The sequence below is a fragment of the Tachypleus tridentatus genome, chromosome 12 (assembly GCF_004210375.1).
Source record: "Tachypleus tridentatus isolate NWPU-2018 chromosome 12, ASM421037v1, whole genome shotgun sequence".
NCBI classification, from domain to species: Eukaryota; Metazoa; Arthropoda; class Merostomata; order Xiphosura; family Limulidae; genus Tachypleus; species Tachypleus tridentatus.
Window position 1 is genome coordinate 83,630,548 of NC_134836.1, and position 15,345 is coordinate 83,645,892.

The 15,345-nt window shown below is 33.6% G+C and overlaps 1 protein-coding gene across 1 annotated transcript in view; it reads right to left on the reverse strand.

Moving 5' to 3' along the window:
- Positions 1-15,345, reverse strand: part of LOC143235683 (adenylate cyclase type 1-like) — a 138,684-nt gene that overhangs the window by 66,528 nt on the left and 56,811 nt on the right. The window contains exons 3-7 of the mRNA XM_076473902.1: positions 12,765-12,914; positions 12,371-12,489; positions 6,091-6,202; positions 5,035-5,162; positions 2,258-2,416 (exon numbers count right to left, since the gene is read on the reverse strand). Of these exons, the coding sequence (XP_076330017.1) occupies positions 2,258-2,416; positions 5,035-5,162; positions 6,091-6,202; positions 12,371-12,489; positions 12,765-12,914 (668 nt within the window). The remainder of the gene's footprint in view (positions 1-2,257; positions 2,417-5,034; positions 5,163-6,090; positions 6,203-12,370; positions 12,490-12,764; positions 12,915-15,345) is intronic.

Genomic DNA, 15,345 nt, shown 5'->3' on the forward strand with positions numbered 1-15,345 from the left:
AACAGCAAAAAGAACCAAAACCATTTTGTCCTGTAGGAAAAGGAGGAAGGGATACAGAACCCAATGAACTGTCCAGATACCAGGATGTGGATATGGAAAGTAGCCTTCTCAGCTAACCAACAAACCAAAAACTCAGGGAAATCAATGAAAATGGGATGTTCCAAGGGATTGTGAGTAAAGTTTTGCTGGTCAAGAAGTATTCAATGAAGGGAATCAGCACTGTCAAGAAAAACCACATCCCAAAAGAGAGTGAACCTCATGGCATAAGGAGAAGGAAAAGAGTTGCAAATATGACTGCTTGTTTAATATTCTTGGGCCAACATCGAGAAGGCTAGGATTGACCATAAAAGGAAAGCAAAGAGAACCCCCAAAAAGAATAAGATACTGTGAGGGATTAGTAAAGGACTTCACCAACCAAAAAAGAATCACACTTGAGAAGCTTCTCAAAGAAAGAAGCAGTTGTGAGTGACTGACTGGGCATAAGGAGAGGTGAACAGAAGCCTGTCATCCATGAAATGTGAGTCTGAAGACCTAATTAGTAAAGTTGATGTGTAAAAGCATACCATTCCACAAAACACATACAAAGCTGAAAAAAGACACTCAGTGAGCACCCACAACAGAAATGCACAACCTAGAAGGACCAAAAGAAAGAACATGATAATGAGGCATAAAATTCCACCAGAGTGAGAAGAGATGCAAAGCAACTGTAAGCAGGTATACAACAAGGACAGATAAAGAAAGAGACTTTAAACTCCTGTGTATAGTGAAATAAAGAACAGGAGTAACCTCCTGGTTGTGTGGGCTGTATACACTAGATAGCTCCATTTTATAGTAGGCAAACAGACTGAGCAAGACAACCAGATAAGGTATGATCCTAAGGAAAAGGGGAGGAGATCTGAGACATGAGTAAAAAAGAAGGAAAATAGAAATCAGAAATGTCAATAGAGAACCCAATAAATGAGTGGAACTGTCATGAAGTGTAACCAAAAAGACACATAAACTAAAGAAATTGAAAACATACATAAAACTAATGAACTAAAAAAAAAATTACAAATGTATATTCTACAAAGAATTTTAAAAGTAACTCACCTACAAAATTAGCAAAACCGACCCAAATAACTAAAGTTTGAAGTGCCAAACCACTAAAGACACTGATAAGATAAACAAACCTCAAACATGGAACCTGGAAGTCAACTCAAAGAAATTATGAGACAAAGGATTTTAAAAGAAAGCTCAGCCTGAAAAAAATTGAGAATAAAATGGCACCCAGTTAACAAAATTAACATCTGACTCAAAACTTATCCCCAATTAGGAGTGAGTAATATTAAAGATATCGAAAAAGGAAAAGGAATTTATAACATTAACAGTGAAAAATATTAAACCAAATTAAGAGAAAAAAACTCTAACTGATAAACTAAAGTAACCTAGATGGTAAGAAAAAGTATAAAATTTTAACTTACACAACACTGACTAGAGAAGACATGAATGGCATAAATTATTGAGTGCAGAAATTTGATCCAAATACTTAAGGAGTGAAAAATACACACTGAAAAACTTACCATAAATCACCTAGGAAAAGGAACAATAACTATCTTGAAAGGAAAAAAATCGCAAGCCAAATGTAAGACATGAACTCCTCACAAACAAAAGGCTGTGCTTCCTCAGAAGACGTCATGAAACCTGAAACTAAAGCCTAGTGTCATAACTGCTGTTACTTATAGTAGGAAAATTACCAACCGCTATTAAGAAACCCAAATCCAAACAGAAACATCTCAAAAACAAATGAGTAGAAACTTGAACTTGAAACTGATATTAACTAGTGATCAAGCACAATCAAAAATTGTGCTGCCACACGATGATTGTAAAACACACATCCACACATGAGAATTTCAATCAAGAAAATGAGGATTGAGCTACAAGGGCATAGGGAAGGCACAATGGGATTGATTGGTGAAGAGTTGTCACATGATCAGCACATGTTGCTGCAATAATGCAAAAAAATATAGGGGTATAAACGACTGGTGCACTTTTACAAGGTTTATCAATGCCTAGACCCTAGAGGGTATGTGAAGGTTGAGATAGCTGTGGGAAAAAGGAGATAGTACCATTTTGGAAGAATAATGTATTCGTGAAAAATGTGCCTTGAAACTAAAAACAAACAAAAAAAGAGTTTAAAGTTCCAGTGCAATTTGTGCAACATTAACTCCATGCAAAACAATTCTTTTCTTTGATGAAAGTATGTGGATGCACTACTCACCCAGGCTCACCACCTGCCTCCATGCTATTGGCCAATGTTACATCATTGCTCCACACATCATACTGCCACTTGCGCAGGCCCAGAACTCCACAGAGTACCCTTCCAGTATGAATACCTACTCTCATGTTCAATTTTACATCTGTAGTTTCCACTACTGACCTGAAATATCATTAAATCAAAAGGTAAAAAAACATAAAGTGAATACCACTACAAAGTTAAAATGATAATGGTTCATATAACATATAATAAAATTTACTAGAAATAGATTCTACTTAAATATCTTCTGAATTCCTCACTGCTATAAGCATTTCAAAATATCTATCTGTGTGTGTATGTATATATATATTAGTGAAAATGAATACATTTTCATGAATTTAAATAAGCAAAGTCACAAGGAAGAACTACGTTCAAAACAGCAAATCCAAACTTCTGACTAGTTACATTAATTTGTTATAACCTAAAAAACAAGCCAAGACAAGAATAAATTAAACACAAAAAGCTGTACTAATTGCAAAAATCCCAGATTACAAGCTATAATGTGGGATAATAAAATGTACCCTAAGTTTTGAAGGTGACTGAGAAGTAGAATGCACATTGTGGTGGGGATACACCATACACCAGTCTTAACCTCCATTTGCCAGTCTCACATAAGAAATAAAAGAGTAACAATAGGTACAGAAATAGAAATTAGGAAATGAAAATGTGGGTGCTTAAGCCCACAATGTCTCCAAAACTTCTATATCACCCTTCACTGCCTGCAGACAGTTGTAGGAAGATGACTGCTCTCCAAAGTAAAGAAAAATTTAATTGAAATAAAAATAAGGAAAAGAAAATAAGGAGATTAGGTACTACCATTTGGGGGTAAGTAAGCTAAAAACACATGGTCAAGAAATTGTTAAGTTACTACTGTTCTATATCTACTTACTATTCTTTTCCATTCCCTCAGAAATATTACCTGGTCTATCCATGGAAAGGAAATTGCTGTAAAGCAGTCAGCTGTTTTCTCCAATAATAGATCAGCTAACAGCTTGAGGTAACACATTCTCTTATTTTCAAATGGCATTGAACAATCATGTGAGTAATGCTAGTCAGCACTCTTGGCAAGTCTAATGTTAGTGTTTTAACTAACCAATATAAAACTTAGCTTGAGACAAAACTTTCTGAAGAGTAAAAGTACCCTTCTAACATTTCACAGATTTACCCACGTTGTGTTTATGTTGAAATAAAGATTGTTCATTACATTTCTGTACAATTGTGGACAGTCTTTTTATTTCTTTCTCATAAATTTATTCAGAAGACTCAGAATTACTTTGTAATTAATATATTGGTAGAATCTCTTGCTATTTAGTGGACTTATCTTGCCAATCTAAGAGAAAAATTTTGACCTGAAAATACCACATACACATAAAACACTTTTCTTCTACAAATTCAACTACAATATTATCACAACAAGAATATTAAAACAATATAAATGTTCTTTTATAAAACAAAATACCAATGTTAACATAAGATGAAGGAGATTTTAAAAAACATGCTAACATAATAATTCCTAAACTCTTTAAATTTAACAAATGTTTCCAAACTGCTTTTCTTTCATGATATTTTATATGCTTCTTTAGTATCAAAACTACAGATATAAATTTACAGATTCAGAGTCAGTTAATATCTCCAATAGATTATATTTTCACTTTCAGATCAATATATTTTAATTTCCCCAAAAGAGAGTTCAAGGCTGCCTGGAGGGGTTCACCTGTTTTAACCATTCACACCAGTATACAGTGATGTGTTATGTGTCAGTCAGTCAGTAGACACTAAAATGATGTCACATAAGTGATGCTTAATTTTGCAATTTGTACAGTTGTGGCATCAGTGATGTTGAGAAAACCCACTTGTAGAAAAAAATATATATGTATATATGGCTCATTTGGGTTAAGAAAATTTTTTACGCAGAGGAGCGAACAATGTTTCGACCTTCTTCGGTCATCATCAGGTTCATAATATCCTTTTCACCTTCTAATACAAGAACATTGAACCAGCACCAAGTAACACCCCTACAATTTTATTGCTATCATTACTGTCATCCTTATGACACACAATCAGTAATGGTTACTTTTGCAAATGTCATTTCTAACCTGATGATGACCTAAGGAGTTTGAAACATTGCTCCTTGTTTTAATACCCATATCACCTGTCTCTAACATATATATATATATTTACTTCAAGCAGGTTCTTCTTCATCATGAAATATTATAATATTATATAGTTATACAAATGTATGCTTTCCAAATATTCTAGTGAATAAATTCTGCTAAGCTTTGCATAAATAGAGCATATTACCTTCTTAAGAAATACAAGTTGAACAGTCTATATGTGATGTTTTACAATGTAATGACCAAGTCTGTTTAAGTGATAAAACTTTTATGTCATGACAAGTAATGTTTCCATATGTGTTTCAGAAAGTCCTTCAGTTAATTTTGTGTATTACTCTAAAAATAAATACAATAACAGAAAACATTAAGACTTTATTATCAGATCTTCATAAAAGTAGAGATTACTCACTGATGTGCAATCAACAGGAAAAGTTTCAATTACATTACATTGAAAGCTTCCTAAAATGACAAATTGACCAACAAAAATAAACTAATTTTGAATTTGGAACACTGAAGAGTTAGAAAAAATATATGTCAAAACATGAAATATGTATTTAAATAACTGGCATTACTGATATAAACTCATGTTAAAATGAAAGACATTGCAGAAATAATAGTTATAATTACGCAATAGCATCTATCATATCCAAACCCATCTCCACAGCACAATGAGCATGATCCACACAAGCTTCTGGAAGTCCGCTAACACAATAATAACAGTCACCAAGAATTTTGATCCGAAGGCAATGGTTTTCCTGAAATGAAAATCATAGATAGAACATACTCCTTCTCTTCTTCTACACTTATTTCTTTTACATTTAGTGATGAAAAGTTATTTAATTTCCAAGTGATATTAAAAATAAATAATTCTGTTACAGTGTTAAAGATATGACAGATTTCCAACATCTTCTAACACTCAAAAGTGTGATAAATGGTATTTAATGCATTTGTTGATTTAAAACCTTCATATATTTTGTAGAACATATCATACTGTAAACATATCTATTTTTACTGAAAATAAAAGCAATAATCTACAGCATATCTAAGAACTTGATTTCTAATAGCAATCATAGACACTACTCAGAGCATATGTCACTTGACAATAACCATTCAGTCACATATACATCAATCTTCATCACTTTCAAGCTTGGAGACTGTGAAACTAACCACAGTGTTTTAGTGTTTACATATAACAGCTTAACTGAAGTTACTTCCTTTTAAAGACAGCTGGAGCTGAACCAAAATACTTAGCCACCAACCTTCAAATTACAGTAATAATACTGGTAAGTTTATTTTTGGTTATGTTTATCTTCAAATACAAGCAAACCACTTCAATGTATTTAGAGATTATATCAGTCTTTACAAAGAACACATTGGTTTTATATAAATAAACCTACTAATTCATGCAGCAAAATCAAAATACAAAGTACTGGACAGACAAAGGCATTTACCTTGGTCATTTAGAGTAAGCAGACAAATTATAGGCTCCGATGTTGTTTAAAAAGAAAAGTTTTTATTTTGTTATTTGTCAAGAAATTTATTACTTTTTAATTCACTGATTAATACATGATAAATTTTCATAAAAAATGCAAAATGAATGAACCATACAGCTAAACATAATACATTCAAGATACATATCTGAGAAAATATGCTAACTTATCTATGTTTATCATCAATACTTACATTTGCTAATTGGTCAAACCTTCCAAACAATTCATTCAGCAATCTAACTAGTTCCTGAGCAGTACACTGAGAAGCCAACACTGTAAATCCAACAATGTCAGCAAAAAGAATACTGTAAAAATACACATATTTATAAATATTGTTAATTGGACATCTAACTGATGAATAAAAGCATTAACCTAGGTCATTTAGAGTAAGCAGACAAATTACAGAGTCCAATGTTGTTTAAAAAGAAAAGTTTTTATTTTGTTATTTGTCAAGAAATTTATTACTTTATAATTCACTGATTAATACAATATTTTTAAAAATTAATTTAGTTTAACTTAGTTTAAATATTAGAATAAAAACATACAGTATTGATTATTGGTGCTTAAGTAGACCCGGCATGGCTAGGTGGGTTAAGGCGTTCGACTCATAATCTAAGGATAGAAGGTTTGAATACCCATCACACCAAACATGCTCCCCATGGGTGCATTATAATGTGACGATCAATCCCACTATTCATTGGTAGAAAAGTAACCCAAGAGTTGGCAGTGGCAATGACTAGCTGCCTTCTCTCTAGCCTTACACTGCTAAATTATGGGCAGCTAGCGTGGACAGCCATCATGTAACTTTGTGCAAAATTAAAAAACAAATAAACAAATTGGTTCTTAAGTTGTAGCTTGGAGCAGAAAATGAGAGAATGGTAAAGTTAAAATGGTTCTTGATGGAGGAAGGAGCAGTAATACTGGGTTCAATTAAGGTGCAAAACATATTTAATTAGGGCTAAAAATGATGCCCCTAGGCTGCAGTGGATAACAATATTATTATCAAAGAATAAAAAAGGTAAAATAATGAAATATTTGTAATTTGGGAGTCTTAAATTATAAAAGCATAAACTGATTCTCTTGTAGTGGACACATGGAAAAAAGTAACCAGTATTTGCTTATCAGGTGCTATATTTTAGGGCGTTCTTGATAAAGTACACTGTTTTGTAGCAGGTACAAAAGAAACTTTGGTCTATTTAGTATATTTCTGAAGAAATAACAATTATAATGGTAGGGCAGAAGAGTTAATTAACAAAAACATATGGTGATATGCTGGAACACGTACTTGGAAAAGCACTTTGAAGATTAGAATTTGATTAAAGCTTTTCATAATACTTTTAGTTTTGTTTTTACATTGTTAAATTTAAGATTATTTTGCGTGTGAGCAAAATATTAGTACTGTGGAAAAAAAGCGAGAAAAATTTGGGTGAGATTATTGATAAAAGTTTCAAGACTGGCTAAATGTTTGAATGTGGTGACAAACCTGTAAGCTGTTGTCAAGAAGTGCGACAGACCACTATATTAATTTAAGATCCCTATGGTTTAATACCTCCACCACCAATGTTGACGGAGGTTATGTTTTCACCTTTCTGAGTGTGTGTTTCTCGGCAAAATTTCTCAACAACGGTGTGATAAATTCGGACGAAAGTGGGGCATACATTTGAATCCTATCTCTTAACATTGGTAACGATTTTTCATATCATGTTTGCTCTATAACTTAGTCATAATAATCGGATTTTGGTGAAACTTGGTGGACATAAATAGGAAATTATTCCTCATTGTACTGCTGAAAACAGTCCATGTCCGTTGTTATCAACGGACACACGCACACATTTTCTTATTTTTCTGAGAGCGGGATATGATAAACATTTCGTGGCGGAGGTATACACTTTACTGAATGTCGCTCTAGTGTTGTTTTTTTTTCTTGTAGTTATCACTGCTTAGCATGTTGTTTCTTTTGTTTTCTGAATAATTTATGTGCAAGATGGCTTACACAACAACTATCATATTTTATGCTTTATCAAAAGTAAATAGAGATTCATCAAAAGGTGATCAGGAACCCGATCCCAATTATTTTCATTTCCCAAATTTCCTACATTCCACCAAACAAATATGTTCGATATTGACATGAAGTAGATATAAAAGCGTACCATTTACAAGATAATATTTTTAACATCCTTAACTTTAGTGCTATGGAAAAATAATGTATAAAAACACAGATAACTGTGACCTTTCAGTAGGTCACGGGATGCATTACTAATAAGACGCTGTGAATTTCGAGTATGTAACACAGAAGCCAACGTATTAAGTTCATAACAAAAGTAAAATATGCGAAAATAAATATGTTGCAACTAATACAAACAATGAAATAAATGTTTAGTAGACAACAAATGCATCGCACTAACCTGCGTTTTCTTGAATAAAGGGCTTAATTAACCTTTCTTCGATATAAATAAATAAATTATAAAATGATGAAATCATTTAAAGTTAATCAAACAATAAAACATAGTCACAGTATAAAAAATATAAACAATAATAATTGTACTTTTAAGTCTATAGATTGTTATTACCATTAGTTAAAATATAAAACTTCATTAAAAATAATTTTGGCGAAAGCGTATAATAGATGCTCGTGCAAAGTTTGTTTGTTTGTTTGTTTTTTGAAATTTCGCACAAAGCTACTCGAGGGCTATCTGTGCTAGCCGTCCCTAATTTAGCAGTGTAAGACTAGAGGGAAGGCAGCTAGTCATTACCACCCACCGCCAACTCTTGGGCTACTCTTTTACCAACGAATAGTGGGATTGACCGTAACATTATACACCCCCACGGCTGGGAGGGCAAGCATGTTTAGCGCGACGCGGGCTCGAACCCGCGACCCTCGGATTACGAGTCGCACGCCTTACGCGCTTGGCCATGCCAGGCCTTTTCGTGCAAAGACTTAACCAACAAAAAAAAATAGTTCGACTCTTTTCTGTAACTCCTTAAGACAAAAGTCCTAAGCTTACTTATTTGATAATCATACTATAGAGTAACACTTTATTAATATTTTCATGAACATTGGGTTCAAATTATTATGATAATTATGGCAATAAATCTTTTGTTATAAAAAACAAAAAAGTAAATATAACCGCGCGTGAAAGGGCTTGATTTGTAACGGTAAGTCCTATAATATTTGATACTTCGCAATTAATAAAAAATGTTAATAGTATTCTGGAATTTTAAAAACATTTAATATATATAGTTTTTTTTTTGAAAATGAAATAGATTTTACTTTAAAACCGTATTATACACCTATAAAAACGTAACAGATATATCTCATAGTGTTAGAACCAGATATTATCCATAATCATTAAACCACATATTAATCAATATTCTACATCACCAAAAATATTTTGAAGCACATAAGAACAATATCGTTACGTCACTTCTCATGTAATTAGAAAATATTGGTACAAAACCATACTGCAATCACTACATCAGTTGTCATATCATTCCAATAATAACTTTTACCTACACGTTGAACTTTCATTTTCAGGAATTCGGGTTTCATTAAAAGCATTTAAACTGAATAGTGCCATACGACCTTACAGTGGCTAATAACCATACGTTTGTAAGACTGACTCTACTTGATGACAACTTAGGGATTTTACTATGTTTTGTATATTTATCCCTATCTTGTTTCTGTACTTTTTGGCATTATCATCCTTACATCATATTTAATATTTTGCTATTATTATTTTTTATTACTTGTGTAATTAAACAATAGTGTTACTCAAACTCATGTAATTAGAAAACGTTGCTACTTAACTTGACTATATTACATATCATTAGACCTAGTAACACAAACGCCACTCTGCGAATTATGTGCAGTGCGTTTATTGTAAAAATTTATACCCAAAAGTCACATACGAGGGTTGTTCAAAAAATACGCGGACTGTTTGAATTGCGTGGCTCCAGTTGGTTCCAGGGGAATCCGCTTGGTGTCGCTAGGTTTGCACAGATCAGCTGATTACGACGCCATTTCCCGATTGCAGATATCTTCATTTGTGTATTAGCTACGCGGTTTTAAATGAAGTGCGATTTTTTCGTTTGGCGGATTTCAGAATGAATGACCTGAAGGAGTAACGACTTGCTGTGAAATTTTGTGTTAAACTTGGAAAATCTGCGACTGAAACTTTTGCTATGCTTAACACGGCTTACGGTGATGTTGCTATGAAGCGTACGGCATGTTTCAAGTGGCATGAACGTTTTAAGGATGGTCAAGAGTCCATTGAAGATGACGAGCGTCCTGGACGTCCTTCCACGTCAACTGACGACCCACACGTCGACAAAATCAACACCCTGGTGCGGGCAAATCGACGTCTGTCTGTCAGGGAGCTTGCTGAAGAGTGTGGGATATCAGTTGGATCTTGTTACGAGATTTTGACCGAAAAATTGAAGATGCACTGCGTTGCTGCGAAATTCAGCCCTCAGAACTCGTGAGTTTTTGGCCAAACACTCGATCACTGTTCTTCCCCACCCCTCTACTCACCTGACCTTGCTCCTTGCGATCTTTTCTTGTTCCCCAAACTCAAAAGACCCTTGAAAGGAAGAAGATTTGAGACGATTCCCGAGATTAAGGCAAATGCGACGAAGGAGCTGGAGGACATTACAAAAGAAGCGTACCAGGACTGTTTCAACAAGTGGAAACACCGTTGGGATAAGTGTGTGCGTTGGGGAGGAGAGTACTTTGAAGGGGTCCCAGACCTGTAACTTCTAAATAAAGTACATTTTGTTTTATGACGTCAGTCCGCGTATTTTTTTAACAGACCTGGTACACCTACTGTAAATGATCATGTCCACACACACGTAAAAACCTGACACGGTATAAACTGTATGCAAGGCTGTAAATATGCTAAGTAAAACTGGAACTTTTAATAATAGTAGTGGTTTGAGTAGAAAAAATTAGCTCTCCGAAATGTTACTAATTTTAAGATAGATTCTTTACGAGATAGACAAAAGTCTAGTTCAGATCTTGCCAAAGCCTATGCTATAAATACAAAACAACAAAAAGAAACATTAACATGAAGTGATCTCAATAGACGTGCCGCTTCTCCAAAAACCCGCAACTGAGAAGTATTGAAATCAAATGTTGATATAGCCACTAGGCAACAAAAACAAAAATAAACTTAGCTGAAGACACGTGTTTTTTATAGATAAATCCCGTTACGAATTGTTCTGCAACAATCAACGCCAGTTTGTTCGACTACACAAAGGAAAATAGTATTATAATATAAGCACAAAAAACAAACAAATAAGTCTGAGTTTACATCTCAGCCAACAGAATAAGTGATTTACACAAAACTGATGACATCTTTATTGCTACAAAGTACTGATTAATTCTAATTCATCATTGTGAGGAAAGGAGGAGCAACAGCCCCCCGAAAGATTACAAGAACCTTACAAAAAAGGTTCAGTTTTATGTTTCTACTGTGTGTACTGTATGTAAAGCTACAATACAATGTAACACCAGTCCACCTATTATTGTCCCTCGCTACACTCCTTCCCCCCAAAAAGAATCCAATATACAGTTTCGGCAGAAACATGATTTAACTGGCAAGTATCCATCGTCAGAAGCAGAATGATCTCAACCAGATATAAAATGTAGTGAAACAATATATTGAGAGTAAATAAACCAATGTAAAACTCACAATCATAGTTTGGCCTGCACAAGTTCTGATGTGAACGTTCTTAAGCCTGTACGGATGTATGTAGAAACCAAGAAGATCAAAAGGTGACCAAACAACTTAGCTGAATTGTTGGAAGTTACAAGCTATTTGGAACAATATTCCACAATCTAACAGTTATAAACGTTTGGCAGCATAAAAATAATATGTAATGTTCTAAGACCCCGTGAGTGAAAGCAAAGAAAAATACGTTTCAGCTTGTCAAATCCATCATACCTGCAAATATCCAGTACCAACGAAATCTTTCATCAATATCAGGGCTCATCAGGACGACTAAGAAACGACAAATATAACAGTGGTCTAGCGCTATATACAGCATCAAGTTGTCATGTATAATGCAAAATGTTGACATATAAAATATTAATGCGTTGTGCAAGTTATTCTCTCTTCTTTAGTGTTTATATTATAATGTTTTGTACTATTAATAAATTCACCATCTGGTTGTTATTTCTCGTTATGATTGTGATTCCGCTATTTGTATCTCTTGTATATCTTTATATATATATATAAACACTCACACATGCAATTAATGAAAATTTATGCCTATCCCATGGACGAGATGACTAGGCTTAATACCCCAACAATTTGACACAAATACTTCATTTAAACCGGAGAATGTTTCATAAATATAATATTTAATAAGATGTATACGAAAATTACCCTTCTAACATTACTTCATTCAATACAATAGCTTCTGTAGTTGCGGCAAAGCAATTACCATTACGTATGAAGTAATACAAAACTTACCTTACGTTTTCGTGTCGTTGAATATATATCTTATGAAACTGTCGCTTTCGTGGCGAAATTATATCTTCTTTCATCTCCATAGCAACATGTTGTGGTAAAACACTTAACAGTAACCGTTCCTGAAAATTATCATTACAAATTCAGTTGATTTCCTCTTTTTAATTATTCTGGTGACCTCATATGCTTTATAAAACAATATATTCAGCTTAATCTCTACATTTAACAATGTTTTAAATTTTCGGACACATTTTTACAATCTTATACTTTTTTATATTTAGCTTTACCTAGTAAAACAATTAATGATGTAAAAATCTTACTACTTTGTGACTGATACGTTTATACATAAATTGCATCAAAAATTAATTCATTATATTCCAAACTATCTATTACTGACCAGCTTTTCGTTCTCATCTTCCATTTCCAGACGGGCATTAATACAGTTGCGGGTATCAAGAAAAATCTTTCTTTGCGCATGCTCCATGAAATTGTGTACAAAAAGGCCAACCATGTTAGCACAGAAAAAGGATATTCCGTTAGCTACCAACTATGAAAAAATAAGGTATTAAGAGATATGTTTAAACAGCGTAAATCGTATCTAAAACGAAGCATTACTAAAAGTATTAAATAAGAAATATTTTGATGTAATTGATTTAGAGTTGCATTATGATCCCAAGAGCAATATCTAATAAAATATCTTAAGTTGAAATATATATATATATATATATAATTATTTTGATATTTTATGTTTCTTTATTCATGCCCTTGCACATTGTATTCTGTGGAGTACTTGTACGTGGTACTGCCTATGAGGCCCCTTATAGTGTTTCAACCATTGTTATTTATATCTATGGTAACAACTTGTGGAATGTCCACCTGTGTAATTCTTCAATTCCCTTATTGTCCGAAATAGGCTTGGCATGGCCAGGTGGATTAAGGCGTTCAATTCATAATCTGAGGGTCGCGGGTTCGAATCCCGGTTGCACCAAACATGCTAGCCCTTTATAATGTGAAGGTCAATCCCACTATTTGTCAGTAAAAGAGTAGCCCAAGAGTTGGCGGTAGGTGGTGATGACTAGCTGCCTACCCTTTAGTCTTACACTGCCAAATTAGAGACGACTAGCGTAGACAGCCCTCGAGTAGCTTTGCGCGAAATTAAAAAAAAAAAAAAAACTATTCGCCGAAATATTACGCAAAGAAACTGGAAATGTGGTTTTGCTATATTTTTTATTATCATTTATTGTAAATTACATAGTGGTTGAACTGTGAAAGAGGTGCAAAATATTATTGTATCAGGTCTTTCCAAAGCTGTTGGCATCAACTCATTATTCGAATTTAAAATAAATTTATAATTAGACATGTTTCTCATCCAGCAGTTACTTCCAACAAATCGAATAACGTTATTTTTGGCGCAATATTAAACAATGAGATGTCAGCATTGTGTGCTCACCGCAGGGCATGAACCGTGGATTTTAACGTTGTAAATCCGAAAACTAACGGCTGACCCATCGGAGACTCGAATAGCATAATGAAAGAAAAAGCTGCGGTTATGAAAATGTGCGCACATACGTTTTAAAAGAGGATTTTTGATTCAAAACACTGTAAGAGAGTATTAGAAATTTCATAATGTAGATTTTACTGGCTATACGACATTTCTTTCTTTGAAAATAAATATATGGTAGAGCTTTCGACAAGGAACCTAACAGTTACATTTTACAGACTTTAAATTAAATATATATTTATATATGCTTTAAAAAGTTACGAGTTAAAATTACCACCTGTATGGTCAGGTGGGTTAAGGCGTTCTACTTGTAATCTGAGGGTCGCAGGTTAGAATCCCCGTCGCACCAAACATGCTAGCTCTTTCAGCAGTGGGGGCGTTATAATGTTACGGACAATCCCACTATTCGTTGGTAAAATATTAGCCCAAGAGTTGGCGGTGGGTAGTGATGACTAGCTTCCTTCCCTCTAGTCTTACACTGCTAAATTAGGGACGGCTAGTGCAAATAGCCCTCGTGTAGCTTTGCGCGAAACTAAAAGAACAAACAAACAAACGAACAAACCACGTGTATTTTAGAATACAATAGAGCAAAAAATACCAATATATTAACTAAAATAATTTTTAAAAATGAGTATCATGCAAGTTATGTCAGACTTCAAATTTCCGTGTTCTAAAATAGTCAGAATTTAAAATTTCGCCCACTTTATTCGATAATAATCAGACAGACTATGTGTGTATGGAAGCAACAAAATAAGAAAAAGAAGTTTTTGGTGCCATGTTCAAATAAACCTACTTAGATGATTCTGTGTTTAATTAGTCTGCAGTGTACGATAGAATTTCCTCAAATTAATTTTTTACTAGCTAATGATTTATAATTCTGTTGAACGAAGTCCAAAAATAAAAACTCCATCTACACGTTTATGGATATGTGAGCGTAATTTTTATGGACATAAACAAATGTATCGCTTGAAAGCAAAAAGTACCAAATACTGAAGTACTGTGAGAGAAGACGCCGCAACGTGACTTTATTTTTCTATTACTGTTGTTTTTCTACGACCATATAAAATGAAATTGGTAAGTTTTGGTCTGTAAAAAACATTGTTTACAAGTTTGTTCAACTTTCATTAAAACATCTGTATGCCTCACGTATTTTACACATAATTTGTGTGTATAAAGTTAAAATTAATTTCTAGAAAACGTAACCTTTGTTAAAAAATATTAAAAGAGTTATTTATTGGTTTAATACAAAATTTGTTTGGCATTTTCTATACCTGTCAGTTTATTATTAGCTAATAAAAACAAAACACCAACTAAGAACTTCCGTTCATAGTGATGTCATGGCTAGGTAATTATAACACAAGCCTTGAAAGCTACATGTAGAAGGTTGAATTCGTTATATTAAAACAAGTTTGGAGCCACACCATATCGTTATAGTTCATGTCACCTCTCTTAGTCATGTTCTAGCTAACTAGCGTGC